This window comes from Sceloporus undulatus, chromosome 6 (genome assembly GCF_019175285.1).
Source record: "Sceloporus undulatus isolate JIND9_A2432 ecotype Alabama chromosome 6, SceUnd_v1.1, whole genome shotgun sequence".
In the NCBI taxonomy this organism is placed as follows: domain Eukaryota; kingdom Metazoa; phylum Chordata; class Lepidosauria; order Squamata; family Phrynosomatidae; genus Sceloporus; species Sceloporus undulatus.
In genome coordinates this window covers 10,092,307-10,106,793 of record NC_056527.1, presented here as the reverse complement: position 1 = coordinate 10,106,793, position 14,487 = coordinate 10,092,307, and the positions used below count along the sequence as shown (strand labels likewise).

Below are 14,487 nucleotides of genomic sequence, written 5' to 3'. Positions count from 1 at the left end.
TTCATTTTCCAGTTTTTAAATTATAATAGAGGTCCAAAACACACTGCAAAAATAACCACTTTAACTACTCTGGCTCAGTGCTAGATTATAATGGGAACTGCAGTTTTGTGACACATTTAGGCACCTCAGTCAGAGAGATCTGGTGCCACAATAAACTAAAATTCCCAGGATTCCCTAGTACTGAGCCAGGGCAGTTAAAGTGGTCTCAAACTGGCTTATTTCTGCAGTGTGTTTTGGACCAGAGCTAGTTTATTTAGTGACATGGGGTGGGTGGGTGATACAGACAACCCAAAAGGGGTGGCTTAGAGTCGCCCCTTTTAGGCTGGATCGGGGGCCAGGGCAAACAGATGCCCAGACCCAATCCAGTCAGTTTCCTCCCCCGAAAGAAGCAGATAAGATCCATTCCTTTTTGGGGCGGAAAAAAGCTGCCCCTTCTCCCAAAGACCCAGCTTTTCCTCCCAAAAAGCTGCCATGCCTCCAAGCGGCAGAGAAACCGCCGACATATCATTACCAGGCTTCTGTCTGGCTTGGGGGCACCAAGCCAGCGCCAAGCGGGACTAAACGGGCCATCTGTTTTGGCCCTTAGTTTCACATTATTTTAATTTGTTATTTTGGGGAACTGTCCATTTGGGACCAGTTTTAGTAATTGTAGATTATTTCTTATTCAACAATTTAATAATTAGTTATTGCTATTAATGATCAGTGGTGTTATTAATAAATTAATGTATAAAGTTATTGTACTGTGTCAAGAAGAAGGCTTTCATGGCTGGCATCCATAGTTTTTTGTGGGTTTTTCAGGCTTTGTGGCCATGTTCTAGAGTGGTGAAACGTCAGGAATAAACTCTTCTAGAACATGGCCACATAGCCCGGAAAACCCACAAAAAACTATTATTGTAATATTTTAACATTAATTAAATATTTTTCTTCACTGCTTTAAAGTTAATGGATTGGCACTAAATGCTAATATTTCCAAGCTCTGACCGTACTTAGGCTTCAGAATCTCGCATCCAGAAAGAGATGCATATGCTTTCTCAGCTTTTGTAAAGATCTTTCCTTTTATGAATAGCTTTGACCGTTCATTAATGACTTTGTTTAATGGACTTTTAGTACTGGTCTTATACTTTTATTTTAATTTAATTTTTTATTTAATTTAATTTTGTTTTAATTTTAATTTTTTGATTAAGAAGGAATCCAGTTTTTGTTTCTAAATTTGTATCTGTTATCTGTTTCTAAATTTGTATCACATGGCAGTGTTTGGAGTTTGCAACATAGTTTGAAGAAAAATACCAAGGTGTATGTGTGTATGTGCTTCCAAGCTGTCTATTGATTTATGGAAACCCCATGAATCTTATAGGGTTCTTAAACAAGGAATATTCAGAGGCTGTTTCGTCAGTTCTTTCTTCTCAAATATAGCCTACAGCATCTGGTATTCGTTGGTGGACTCCCATCCAAGTACAAACTATGATTGAGTCTTCTTATCTTTAGATCAGATGGGATCTGTTGCCGAGAGAGAGTCTAAACCTGAGATTTTGGGAAGGGAGGAATATGGTATTCCAATACCAAAAAATTTAAAAAATAATTTGATGGGAATTAAAATTTCCCAAGCTCTGCTTTGAACAAGAAAAAGGAAACTTTTGTAAGCTCTGTTTTCAACATCTTTCATATATGGTTTTATAAATTCTACTCCAACCAGACTTACATTTCCAAGGTAAAAGTAGATTTTTCCAAAGCTTTTCTGGTTTTAGTGGGTTGCTCCAATTAACCAGTGTCTCTCAGTAGCAATAATTAGATGCCCCTAACCCTAGTATGGATCGAGTCCGTACAAAATGGCGGCACCTGTTCCACACGGAGGCTGCCATTGCTACATCACCACCACGCCGCCTCCAAATGTCGCGGCACAGTTGTGACGTACTGGTGCCGCGCCAGGGCGCATAGAACGCCCTTTCCGCAGCACCAGAAGGAGCTCCGAAACCTTTAGACAGCTGCGCCAGCGATGCAAGGCAGAAAGGGGCCAAGCGGCCCCTTTCTGCTTGTCCCCGCCACCATCGGGTGTCCTGGACACCCCTTTCCAGGCTGTGGGGAAGCAGCCTTTTGCCGCTTCCCCGCAGCCTGGAAAGTGGCAGATCGGGGCCCCAGAGGCTGCCGTTCCGGCAGCTGAAGCCCCAATCTGGTGGGGAAAGGAGCGCCTACAGGCCGCCCCAAAGGGGTGGTCTGTAACGCGCCTATCTGAGCCTATGTACTCAGAAGCAAGCAAGTTTAATCACACATACAAATTTAAAATTATGGAAAGCTATTGTATCCCAGTCATGGTTTCAAGGTCTTCTTTGGGAGAGGAGGCAAAGATAGTAAAGGAAGGAGGTAGAAAATGATGGTGAGTGTAACCATAGAGGGAGAGAGAGGATGAGTTTGAGCAAGTTAATGTAGCCAAGAGACTAGAGGAAGTGGGAGAAAGGATGAAGGAAATGCAGCTAGAGAAGCAGGGAGAAGATGTGAAATTGGGGCATGTGAGGAAGGGGAGAAAAAGAGAAAGAGGAGGAAAGGAGAAGACCAACAGTTTGGGATGTGTGAGGAGAGAAGGTGAACGAGCGACAGAAAGGAAGGAGAAGCTGTTTACCTAGATCATTATAGAAGAGAATAAGAAGGAGGACAAGAAGGAGTGGATCTGAAGAACAAGAGAGATGATGAATGGAGGGATGGAGAAGAGAAAGAAGATGGAAGAGAGGACATTTAGCCAGATGTTTGGTGGGGAGGGGAGAAGTAAAACCAAGACGTGACAGAAAAAGAATCAAGTGCCTAGGTAAAACTGAAGAAGAGAGACATCCACACCAGGATTTTTTCTAATAATAGTGTAATCCACATGACTTTTCAGACCAAAGAAGGAAAATGTACAGATGTTTCCATCATTTGTTAGGGTGAAGAAGGTCGGAACTGGGATAATAAACTACAAAACAGAAGAAGCTGCAAAACAATAATTCTGTTATACCATAGTCAGTGACTCCTGAGGCAGCTTGATACACTGACCATTGCCTCCATTTGATACCTAGTGCCAGCAACAAACTTTGTGTTTGAGGGAGTGGGACGAGGTGGTCAGGCAAGGCTTCTGGAGAATCTACAGCAGTTACTTTAAAACAATCATCAGGAAGACGGACCAGCATCATACAATAAAAAGAAATACTTTGTTTTCAAAAAATCCAAGCACCTGGAGAAGAGGAGCCAGGCTGTGAGATCTCAGAACCATAGTATACTCTAACCCTGTGAATGGATTCTTCACTGAACTGTACATAGCACAATAAAGTGTTTATTTCAGTGTGCTGTTATTGGAGTGTTTGATTTGAGAATCATAAATCTAAACTTCAGTCAATTGTAAATTTCAGTGTTTGGCTTGGATTAGTTTTTCTTTCTCCACCTAATTTATGTCACATGGAGATTGTGAGGATGGATGTCAGGAAGAATTGTAAAACACATGGTATACAGAAATCTAGTATATTTTTGTAAACCTTCTGCTAGAGGTATTGCTCTGAAATACTAAATATATTTCTATTTTGTATTTCAGCGATGTGCATATTGCAAGCACCTTGGAGCCACTATCAAATGCTGTGAAGAGAAATGCACCCAGATGTACCATTACCCATGTGCTGCTGGAGCTGGCACTTTTCAGGATTTTAATAACTTTTCCCTCCTTTGCCCAGACCACATTGACCAGGCTCCACAAAGATGTAAGTAGCAGCTGTGAACCAAATGAAGTTACAAAACTAGTTAATGTAATATACCATAGGCTGTTGTCCAAATATTTTGTTAGTTATATCAAAACAATTCCTGAATTTGGGCATCCCTCGATGCAATTACTAGCCTTTATGTACACTTTTCTATATCAGCTCTCTCTGCTGGTCTTGTATCTCTTTTTCTAGACTTCTTTCCTTCATCTGAATATTTTCTCTCCCAGCTTGCACATTCCTCCCTGGCCTCAAAATTTCCCTTGGTCTGATAACATTTGGAAGTGAATAGCTTCTGCTTTTCTATAATCCTTCAGCTTGTATTCCTCTTTGTGGACCCTTCTGTCTGACAGGCTTTTTAGAAGATCTGAGAAGTACATCTGATTAAGTTAGGTTTGTCTGACTGTCCTGCTCGTCTGTAACATTTAGGCAACTCAGTAGATCACAACCTTTATGTAAGGAGAGAGTTTATAATTGTGAGAATTGATGTGATGTGCTAATGTATGTGCAGGTGAGGAATATCTAAACTTTTTAGAAACAAGTTCATTAAAGTGATGTTAGGTCTTTGATGTAATAACTAAATATATCTTATATAGTAATTGACTACAGGCAGTTTCCTAGTAACTGCTAATATTGTACAAGTGTTTCATCCTTTGCATTAAAAGTGATTTAAGGTGAATGATGAAACGAGAAGTAAGGGTAGTAGCAAAGAAAAACATTGATGTATATGTGCTCTGTGCATTTTTACCACACTTTAAAACAAAAGAGTCTATTATTGGTTATTTTGATGTTGATGAAATAGAGAGCCTGCAGTTCTGTACACAACGACTTGGTGTGAAAGATAAAATAGACATGACAAAGGAAAACTCTTAATTTTTGTTAAAAATGAACAGTGGGATGAATTTTAAATCCTTCTAGTTTTCCTAATCAAAATTGCCACATCCTCCAGATATTTCAATTTATCCCACTGCCAGGAAAACCACAACCTCAAGGTATCTTTCTTTTCTTTTCTTTTTTGGCCCTGGGGAACTGATAGCAACCTGGTAGATGGGATTCAACACATTTGCTGTACTGTGCTTTGTGACTGCACTCATTCACACATTCTCTTTTTAATGTGAAAACTTTTAAATAAAATTTTTTTGAACACATGTCAAGGTTAATCCATATGTAGGAAAACATTTAAACCTGCCTATTAATAACCTGTTAACATTAGAGGTTATTGTCAGCAATCATGTCCGTTGTAAGACCAAGGTACATTTATTTATTTATTTACTGTATTTGTCACCTATCTTCCAAGATTATGATCTGCCCAGGGCAGTTTAAAATTTAAAAATTTCAACTGATGTTAGTTGAAGCAATTTATACCCTTTATTATTATTAATTTATAAATAATGAAAGAGCATTGGAGATGAAGGTTCTGTCCCAGGCTTTTCCTGTGGAAGTCTTTCTGGCTACTGTGTCTGGTATGAAGTGTGAAATGGTGTGAAGACCATTTCTTTACTTTTCCATCTTCTAGCTCTTCACCTCTGTCATGAGGTAGAGTGAGGGAGGTTGCCCCCCCCCCACTTATCTCAATTGTGGTACCTTTGCCTCTGCCTGGTCTTGTACCCACTGTTCTTACAATATTAGTATATTAATCTTCCTTCTGTATACAAACTTGTCTTTAACAGTAACAGAAGTCAACTTTGCTAATACCAATTTTATTGAATTTAAGAATTGTGTGTCAGCATGCTGTATAAAATATCTCGGTGCATTGCATGTTTTCCTATGGAAACTAATTATGCTTTTAATTGCTGTATAAATTTTCTATAATATTTTGCTGGCTTGTAGAATTGCTGTCTAGCATTAGAATAATATTCTGATATAATTTATTTGTATATTCCAAAGCTGTAACCAAGTTTACTTTTCTTTCTGAAATGAGGCATGTCTCTTCTTAAAGTGATGCAGATTCTGTTAATTTGCAGCAAAGGAAGAAGCAAACTGTGCAGTTTGTGATAGCCCTGGCGACCTCTTAGATCAACTTTTTTGTACTACCTGTGGCCAGCATTACCATGGGATGTGCCTGGATATACAAGTGACACCTATAAAACGGGCAGGTTGGCAGTGTCCTGATTGCAAAGTGTGCCAGAACTGCAAGTAAGGAAGAGTGGTTTTGTTGTGTGCTGAAATAAAATACAAAGGTTTCACTATAAGATAAATTAATGAGAAAGAAAAAATACTTTGGAGAATAGAAACTATAGAAAACCTGCTGCTTTGTGCTTTGGGAAAATAAAATCTATATACGGTAAGGTGGTGATAAGATGAACCGACAGAAATGGGAGGAGCAGAACTGCAGCCCATTAGTATTGGATAAAGATATAAAGGATGAGACAGAGATAAGAGCTGCAAATGTTTTTGTTGTGTAAATGAGAGGATGAGTGCTTGAAAGGGGGGGGAGGTATGTGGAATTACTCCTTCTTTTCAGCTGTTTATAACCAAACCAGATTTTCTTCCAGACATCTTGGTATGTAGGTTCTTTCAAGTTCATATTCCCCTAAGTGCCTTCCCACCTGTTCCAGCCTGTTGGGCCTCAGAAATGGATTCTGAGATGTGAAAAGTGAAAAAAAATTCTATTGGTACTGGTGGTCAATAGTGGATCTTGTTTATTTATGGGCTATACCATTGTATATTGGAACTCATAGCTGAATTCCCTTCTGATAAAGTGACGGGGCTTAGTATGAAACAAGGGCCATCCCACCTACCTACCTTAAACAACTGGACACCTAATGTTCTTAACAAAATCAGTGGGTCCGTATGGTCCTTAATATTTGTTAGGACATATGTGAATACATCATAAATGTAATGTAGTTTTTTGTTAGTTCTTACATTAGGTAAGCATGAAGGTTTCTAATAGCAAAAATTATTAAGATTTGTATATTGTTTGTACATTATTTGATAGAGTTTAAGGCTGTTATGTTCAGCTAATTTTTTGCCAAGTGATGGTTTCTTTTAAAATATTTTTTTCCTTTCTACCCAATAAAACTTAAACAACAAACATGTTTCTTAGGCATTCTGGAGAAGATAACAAGATGCTAGTATGTGATACATGTGACAAAGGATACCACACTTTCTGTTTACAACCAGTTATGGACTCTGTACCAACAAATGGCTGGAAATGCAAAGTGAGTATAAATATATTTTAAATTTGGAACTTCATATAATAAACATGTTTTTTCATATTCTTTCTTCTGTGGAGTCCCAGTTACCTCAGTTCTACTCATGACTAAATTATTGATTGCATTTTATTATTCTTTATTGTCTCCTACTGAATTTATTAGGTAATTCCTGTTTTAGATTTAGAAATCATGGATTGGATTCTGATTTAATCACACTTAAAGGATACCCATTTAATTCAATTGGACTTGTTAGTCATAGCCAAAGTCCCATTGATTTCAACTGATCTACTCTTAAGAATCATTAAGTCTAACCCCATTGGATTTCTGAGCAAAGTTATATTAATTATATTACTTAGAGGAAAGTATCTTTTGACATTGCTAAATTACCTGTATTTACCAGATTAGGATTCTGCAACTCTGTTTGCATTCATTTAAGTTTAACAACAATATTATACTTAAATAACATAATAAAATAATTAGTATGAAGGAGACACATAAGTCAGTTTGACCACTTATAAAGGTTCACCTTTAATTTTTAAAAAATGATACTGTCAAGATGCAAGCAAGCAATTTCTTTAGAAATAATAAAATATAACTGTAGTAAGTACAGTGTATGTTGTATAGTGTGTGTGTGTGTGTGTGTGTATAGACACACAAACACACACATATGTCTTTCTACGGCTTTTGAAGCCATAGGGAGCTGCTCTTCAGTCCATTCCATTTGGCATTTACTGAAAAATGCATTTCATGTTACAGTAATGGAGAGTCCTTTATGCAGAGAAGCCAGCAATTATTTCCATTATATCTATGTCATCAAGAGGTAGCATACCATCTGTTCAAATTTAACAAAGGCTCTTAGTGTCTTTTCCTGCACAGAGGTGTCAACTATGAGCTCCTTTGTGGTGAGCGCTTCTGTTGGAGGTTTCTGCATAAAGACTAAAGATTCTGCTGGTAAAGAGGAACGGCACCCAACAAAAGTCATCTGTGTTGAATGGAGGTGCTTGTTGAAGAAACTTTATTTAGAGTAGATTGTGGGCTGATAATTTTGGCTTCTTTTACTTCTTTATAAATGAATTTTGATTTTTTTTTTCTAGCAAGCAAGGAGCATGCTATACAATAACTGTATTTCTCGTAGTATGATTAACAGAAAGTTTTACTTCTTGTTTTCAGAACTGCAGGGTATGTGCAGAATGTGGTACACGGACCAGTAATCAGTGGCATCACAACTGTCTTATGTGTGACAGTTGTTACCATCAGCAAGACAACCTACCCTGTCCTTTCTGTGAAAAATCCTCCTATACAGATGGACAAAAAGACAAGTTGCATTGTCACATGTGCAAAAGGTAAAAAAGACAAAGCTTCATAATAAATCATTATGTAACTCTTCCGGGTTTTTTTATGTATAGTCTGAAAACTGGTTTGTTAAGGTTAGTTTATTTTACCTTTTTCGTTTCTTTTGGTAACAATTTTGTGGCATCCATATGTCACTGACTCTAAACCCCATTAATATAATGCAATAAGTGTGCATACTGGTAATTGCTAGCAATAGCACATACATTTCTATACCGCTTATCATTGAACTCAGCCCTCTCTAAGCAGTTTACAATCTGTAAGCCAATTGCCCCCAACATGCTGGGCACTCATTTTACCAACCTACAAAAAGATGGAAGGCTGAGTCAATTTTGGAGCCTCTGGGATCAAACTCATAACCGTGTGGCTGCAGTACTGGCATTTAACCATTGCACTACTAATTGCTAGTTAGTCATGAGTTTCACCTCAAGGTTCTTTCCATCATATAGAAATAACTATTCAAAAAGTTGGATAATGCATCCAAATGCATCTGAGGAAGTAGACTTAAGTCTATAAAAGCTCATGCTTCCATCTACTTTCTTTTAGTTAGTCTTAAAGATGCTACAAGAATTCTCTACATACTGATTCTACAGACTAACATGGCTATATCTTTGTATCCCAAAAAATGTATTAGTTGCCTTTAAGAAATTGTGTGTGTATGTGTCCAAAGCATAATGTTGTTGTGTGCTGTCAAGTTGTTTCTGATCTATGGCAACTCTAAGGCAAACCTATTATGTTTTTTTTTAGCAAGATTTGTTCAGAGGGGGTTTACCATTACCTTCCTCTGAGGGTGACAAGGTGATTTGTCCAAGGTTTCCATGACCACATGGGGATTCAATCCCTGGTTGTACAGAGTTCTTGTACAACATCCGAAGTACTACACCATTCTGGCTATAAAGCATGATATTACTATTAGTAAATGTGGCATGTTACAGCACTTTTGCAAGTGAAACAGAGTCATAAATTTCTGAACCCCTTTGAATTTGAGGTGATCCATGATACTGAGAAAATTGATGTCAAATGTGGATATAAACCCTGATCTTTAGAGTTGTAGTCTAATGCTCAATCCACTACCCTCTGTCTGTCTTTCTATGTCTGTTTGTCTTTCTTTCGTACAATAAGAACAGGTTTTTTCAATAAATTGGTGTTAATTCTCCCCCCCTCTCCCCAAACTATTATTTTCAGGTGGATTCACATAGAATGTGACAGACCTTCTGATAATGAACTGGATATTCATCTAAAGGAGTACATCTGCAGTCTTTGCAAGCATTCAATAGTGGAAGAGGAACATGAACAGTCATGTAATGTGATGGCAACTGGCCAACTTCTTCCTGAACCTGGCACAGGTAAAGGTTTCTCCTTTTCTTTTTTTGATCTGTTCTGTGTCTACTGTTCATCCTTCATTTGGATTTTGAAAGAACTTTTTATGAGGGTTATTGCTGTCATTGGTACATTACACCTCCACCAGGACAATGAGGACTTTTTAAAAAAATATAAAACTGTGTAACTCAGACTACATGGTAAAAGCTTTGAGGAAATAGCCAGAAAATGTCTAGCATAAATCCATCTCTCATGTCTGACACAAGCTCACTCAAACCTAATTATGGAACTGTTCTCATCTTTTTAAAAAGTAATAGAACTAAAAGCAGAACATATTACCAAGTGAAAGAAAATAATATTACAGAAGATTTGCCATGGTTTATACAGCAAAAATATAGAATATACTTTCCTCTCACAGCAAGAGTACCCGTGTCATTTTAACTACAAAGAAAAATGTGAAGCTATTATCTGAATGTACTTCTGCCATACCATACACCCAAGAGATCATTTTTGTACAAAGATCTTATATTTGAACAGTATAAATGATCTTTTCCCTTAAATTGAAGTTAACATTTCTCCTTAATGATGTCTCTGTTTCTAAGAGAAGCAGATTAATCACTGAATTCAGTGGCACTCCAGCGGTTACAGTAGTTTTGAAGTTTGCTAGGCCTTTTTGTATAAAAAGGGATTTTTATTGTGTCTTTTTACAGTAATATCTTCTATGCATCTCTTTAGAAGATACAAATTTAATATTCTTGTAGAGATTATCCATTTTAATTAGTTTTTCTCATAGGACACTGTAATACTGAATTTTCTGTTCTGTTTTTAAAGTAGATTTCTGGTAGATAATACAGCAGGATTTTGTCTACTTTGCATTTTGGAATAAATTGAACTTGTCACAACCACTGGACCATTGTTCAGAATAATATGCTGTCCTCCCAGGGACTTCTATGGGTGGGGGGGAATAGTTGTTCCTGTATGAATAGAATAAGATGAGAGGTAGGGATAGCATTACTTCAAGACCACCAAGGCATTTAGAACCACATTTTGAACATCAATGCATTGCTTGGAGAGCCAGTGAGGTGTAGTGGTTTGAGCATTTTTTTTTATTTATATACCGCTATTCCAAAGATCATAGCGGTGAACAGCAAGTAAGCTAATTAGCAAGTAAGCTAATTTGCCCCCAACAGTCTGGGTATTCATTTTAGCGACCTCGGAAGGATGCAAGCCTGAGTCGAGGTTGGGCCCTTTTGCTGGTCTTGAACTCGCAACCTTGTGGTTTCGAGTGAATGGCTGCAGTAGAGGCATTTAACCATTGTGCCACCAGGGCTCCATTAGACTACAACTCTGAAGATCGGGGTTTATATCCATGGGAAAACACTGGGCAAGTCACATTCTCTAAGTCTCAGAGGAGGGCAGTGGCAAACCCCTTCTGAACAAATCTTGCCAAGAAAACCCTGTGATAAGCTTCTTTTGGGGTCACCATAAGTGAGAAACAACTTGAAGGCAGACAGTAACACACATTGATTAGGGTTGGGGATAAACTTTCTAGCTGATTGGCACAGGTTTTACCTTGGCAAGGGGTAGCGACATGCATAGTTTAAAAGTGATCCCTTCTAAGTTTCTAAGTGGCCACCTTCTAAGTTTTTAAGCAAGGCTGTTTTTTATGTTCATCTGGATTTTAAAAGGGGAGGTGGACTGGAATAGAATTGTGAGTCAGTGGTGTCCCACATCAGGGTGTCACCCAGTGTGGGAGGTGGGGCTTTGAGGCAAGGCTTCAGGGGGCAGGACCAAAATGGCACACCCAAGTAAAGCCGGGCAGGGAGGGAGGGGTGCCCCAGGTCTCCCTTTCCCTGTCTGGCACAGCTTTACACTCGAGTAAAACACACTGGGAAGAAGGGGTGCCCTGGACTTCTCCCTCCCTGCCATGCACCTTGGCACCCAGCAGGGAGGTGTGGGGGGGGCACTCAGCCGGGTGTCATCCCTCTTTTGAACTTAGAACTAAATTGTACTGATTTGTCTGTCATAAATATATGATGGTTTGAAATTGTCACACAGCCAGAATTTTATGCCACAATTTGCAGAGTTGGATGCCATAAACTGCCTAAGTAGAAATCTTTCTCCAAAACTTGTTAATTATTTATCAGTTGTAGCATTCCCATTAAAGCATTGTGGGAGCATTTTGATCAATATATTTCACAGGATGCATACTGGGGCTTTTCACATTGGTAGTTTGGTGTGGGATTCAATCATTAAATCTGAATACTGTGCTGATTCTTTAGAAAGAGTTAGTGTTACAAACATCTCAAGGAGATTGCAAGAATGAGTTCCATAGTTTCAGGGCAAAATATAATTAAAATCTGAATCTGAAAGCAAGCTTTATCTGAACAGGGTTTTCATAATATTTCTATGCAAAGGTTTTGAAAAGCAGTCCTTGATTTTACCATTTTATATAAGGGGTGCCACTTTATCACATCATTGTATATAATGGGACTTGAGCATCCATGGATTTTGGTATTGACAGGGGGTCCTGGAACCAAACTCAAGTGGATATCAAGACCCCAAGTGTCATCCTACAGATGTTGGACAACAGCTCTCGGTTTTTCTCATGTATGCTATGGTGGCAAAGACTGATGGGAGTTGCAGACCAGCAATATTTGAATGACCACACTTTGTCCATCTGAGATGTATGGTGTCATTTTTGATTTCAAAGAGCATGCTCTTAACCTAGAAATACATTGTATATTCTACCCAAGCTTAGACTGTTGCCATCTATTAAATAATTCTATTTAAGTACTTTTGTGTGAAAATAATACGCCAAATTCCAAAAGCAGTCATGGACAATATAGTAATAAAATGAACATTGAATCAGGAGTGATAAATTATATTTTATCGCCCAAATTTGCACAGATGAAATGGAAATAGAAGATGGTGCAGCCATTGTGGCAAATGAAAACCAACTAGTAACTGATAGTAGCCTTGCTCAAGAATCACTGGTTAGATGCACCACTGATGGTAAGAGAACCTTTTTTGTGGGGAGAGGAATAAGAGAATGTATATATAGCTATATAAATTCTGCTTATATTTCTTCAGAATGTATTGCCTAAAATCAAAATTCCAAAGCTTTTGGAAACTTTGGCTTTGCTAGTATTTTAGCAGCCTATTCTTCATTTTATATTTGTGTTATGCAAAGTTTTATGTTGGAGGAATCTACTGGCAAAGTTTGAATGCGTAAACTGCTTCATATTTACTGAGAATGGGATTCCAGGGAAAGACTGTTCTGTATCAATATGTTGTTGTTGTTGTTGTAATATTTATTTTTCTTCTTCGTGGTCTCTGCGAATCATACAAATGGGTTGTAATATTTATTTTTATCCACCTTACCCCATGGATTCAGATGAGGAACAGCAATGGATTAAAATACAGCATATGACATCAGTTAAAAATATACAACATCTGTTAAAATACATAAACCAATTAAAACACATAATATCATTTAAAAAAAATATATAAGACCAATATGTATTAAACTCATCCGTAGTTTAAAATTCATAATTGAAATTCTGGATGGGCTTGCCAGAGGGCTGAAGAAAATGCAATCTGGGTAATAGTCACCAACCTAGTCCTGAGTAACTGAAGATGACCCCCAAGAGGACCTGACTGTACAGGGCGGATTATATAAGAGGCAGTGATCCCATAGATTATGTGGACCCAACCATGTAGGGCTTTCAAAGTAGTAGCCAACATTTTGTATCTTGATTGGAAACTAATTGACAGCCAGTAGAGTGGTTTTAATATTTGTGTTAAGATATGTGTAATATTTGTCCATTTTGAGCATTCTGCCTTAAGTGACTTTACTAAGAATCTCAACTCTTGATAGAATCTGGTCTCTCACTGGTATTATTTATAGCATCTCTGACACACACTGGCACACCATTTAAGATGTGCATTTTAGAGAGGGGATTATTCTTTATTCTTTATAATTTTCTAGGATCTAGAATGTAGATAAACAAGATATTGTCATTTTTTCAAGGTAATTGCTAAATTGGTATTGTTGTTCTGGAACATCGTAGGCTTATATTTTGGTGCTGGATAGTTTATTGAAAATGTCAGCTCAACAATGACTAAGGGAGGACAGATAGAGCTACTGTAATGAGAAGTATGTAAATGAGATGGTTGAGAAGGATGTTTCATTATTGTTAAAATTATATAATTGAATTGATTATATCTGTAGATATTAGATGAATGTATGTACATGTAAATACCATGATAAAATATATGGTGTTTTTTAAAAAGAAAAGATGATGTTAGCTCAATGGCTGTGTTTGGATGTAATACTACCTATGGTTTAGGAAGGCATAATTGAGTCTGACCTTGCACACTTTCCTGTTCTCTCTCTCTCTCTCTCTCTCTCTCTCTCTCTCTCGCCATCATGAATCTGAAGAAAAAAAGCTTCTGCTTCTGTTTTTGCTTAAACACAGTTTGCTATGTTGTACAAACAGTACTCTGATGAATCTTAATGAGAGTACTTTAGGGAAGCCAGCTTCAGTAACCATGGTTTGAAGTGTGCTTCACTTTCTGAACACCTCTTCATAGATGCACTGGCAGAAGAGAAGATGAGTGTGCAGGTCTAGTGGGAAGCTATGCTAATTCAAGATCTGCAAAACCATAGTATAGCATGACATCTGAGTATAGGGACAATGTAATAGCAATAAAAATGGGAAATTACTTGCTATGAATTATTGGGAAGGGGAATTGAAAATAAAACAGCCAGTTCTATTTACATAAATGTATTAGACTATTTGGACAATACATGTTTTCGTCACCCTAGTTCAAAAAGGATATTGTAGACCAGAGAAATGAACAGAAGGTTACTAAGGCCTGTTACAGACAGCCAAAATAAAGCTGCTTCGAGTCACAGTGGAGGTATGGTGTTTCAATGATGCATG

At 37.8% G+C, this 14,487-nt stretch overlaps 1 protein-coding gene across 1 annotated transcript in view; it reads left to right on the top strand.

Moving 5' to 3' along the window:
- KMT2C (lysine methyltransferase 2C) overlaps positions 1-14,487 on the top strand; it is a 192,377-nt gene that overhangs the window by 90,324 nt on the left and 87,566 nt on the right. Inside the window, 6 exon segments of the mRNA XM_042475758.1 lie at positions 3,554-3,716; positions 5,678-5,849; positions 6,760-6,874; positions 8,039-8,211; positions 9,404-9,564; positions 12,449-12,553. Coding sequence (XP_042331692.1) covers positions 3,554-3,716; positions 5,678-5,849; positions 6,760-6,874; positions 8,039-8,211; positions 9,404-9,564; positions 12,449-12,553 — 889 coding nt within the window.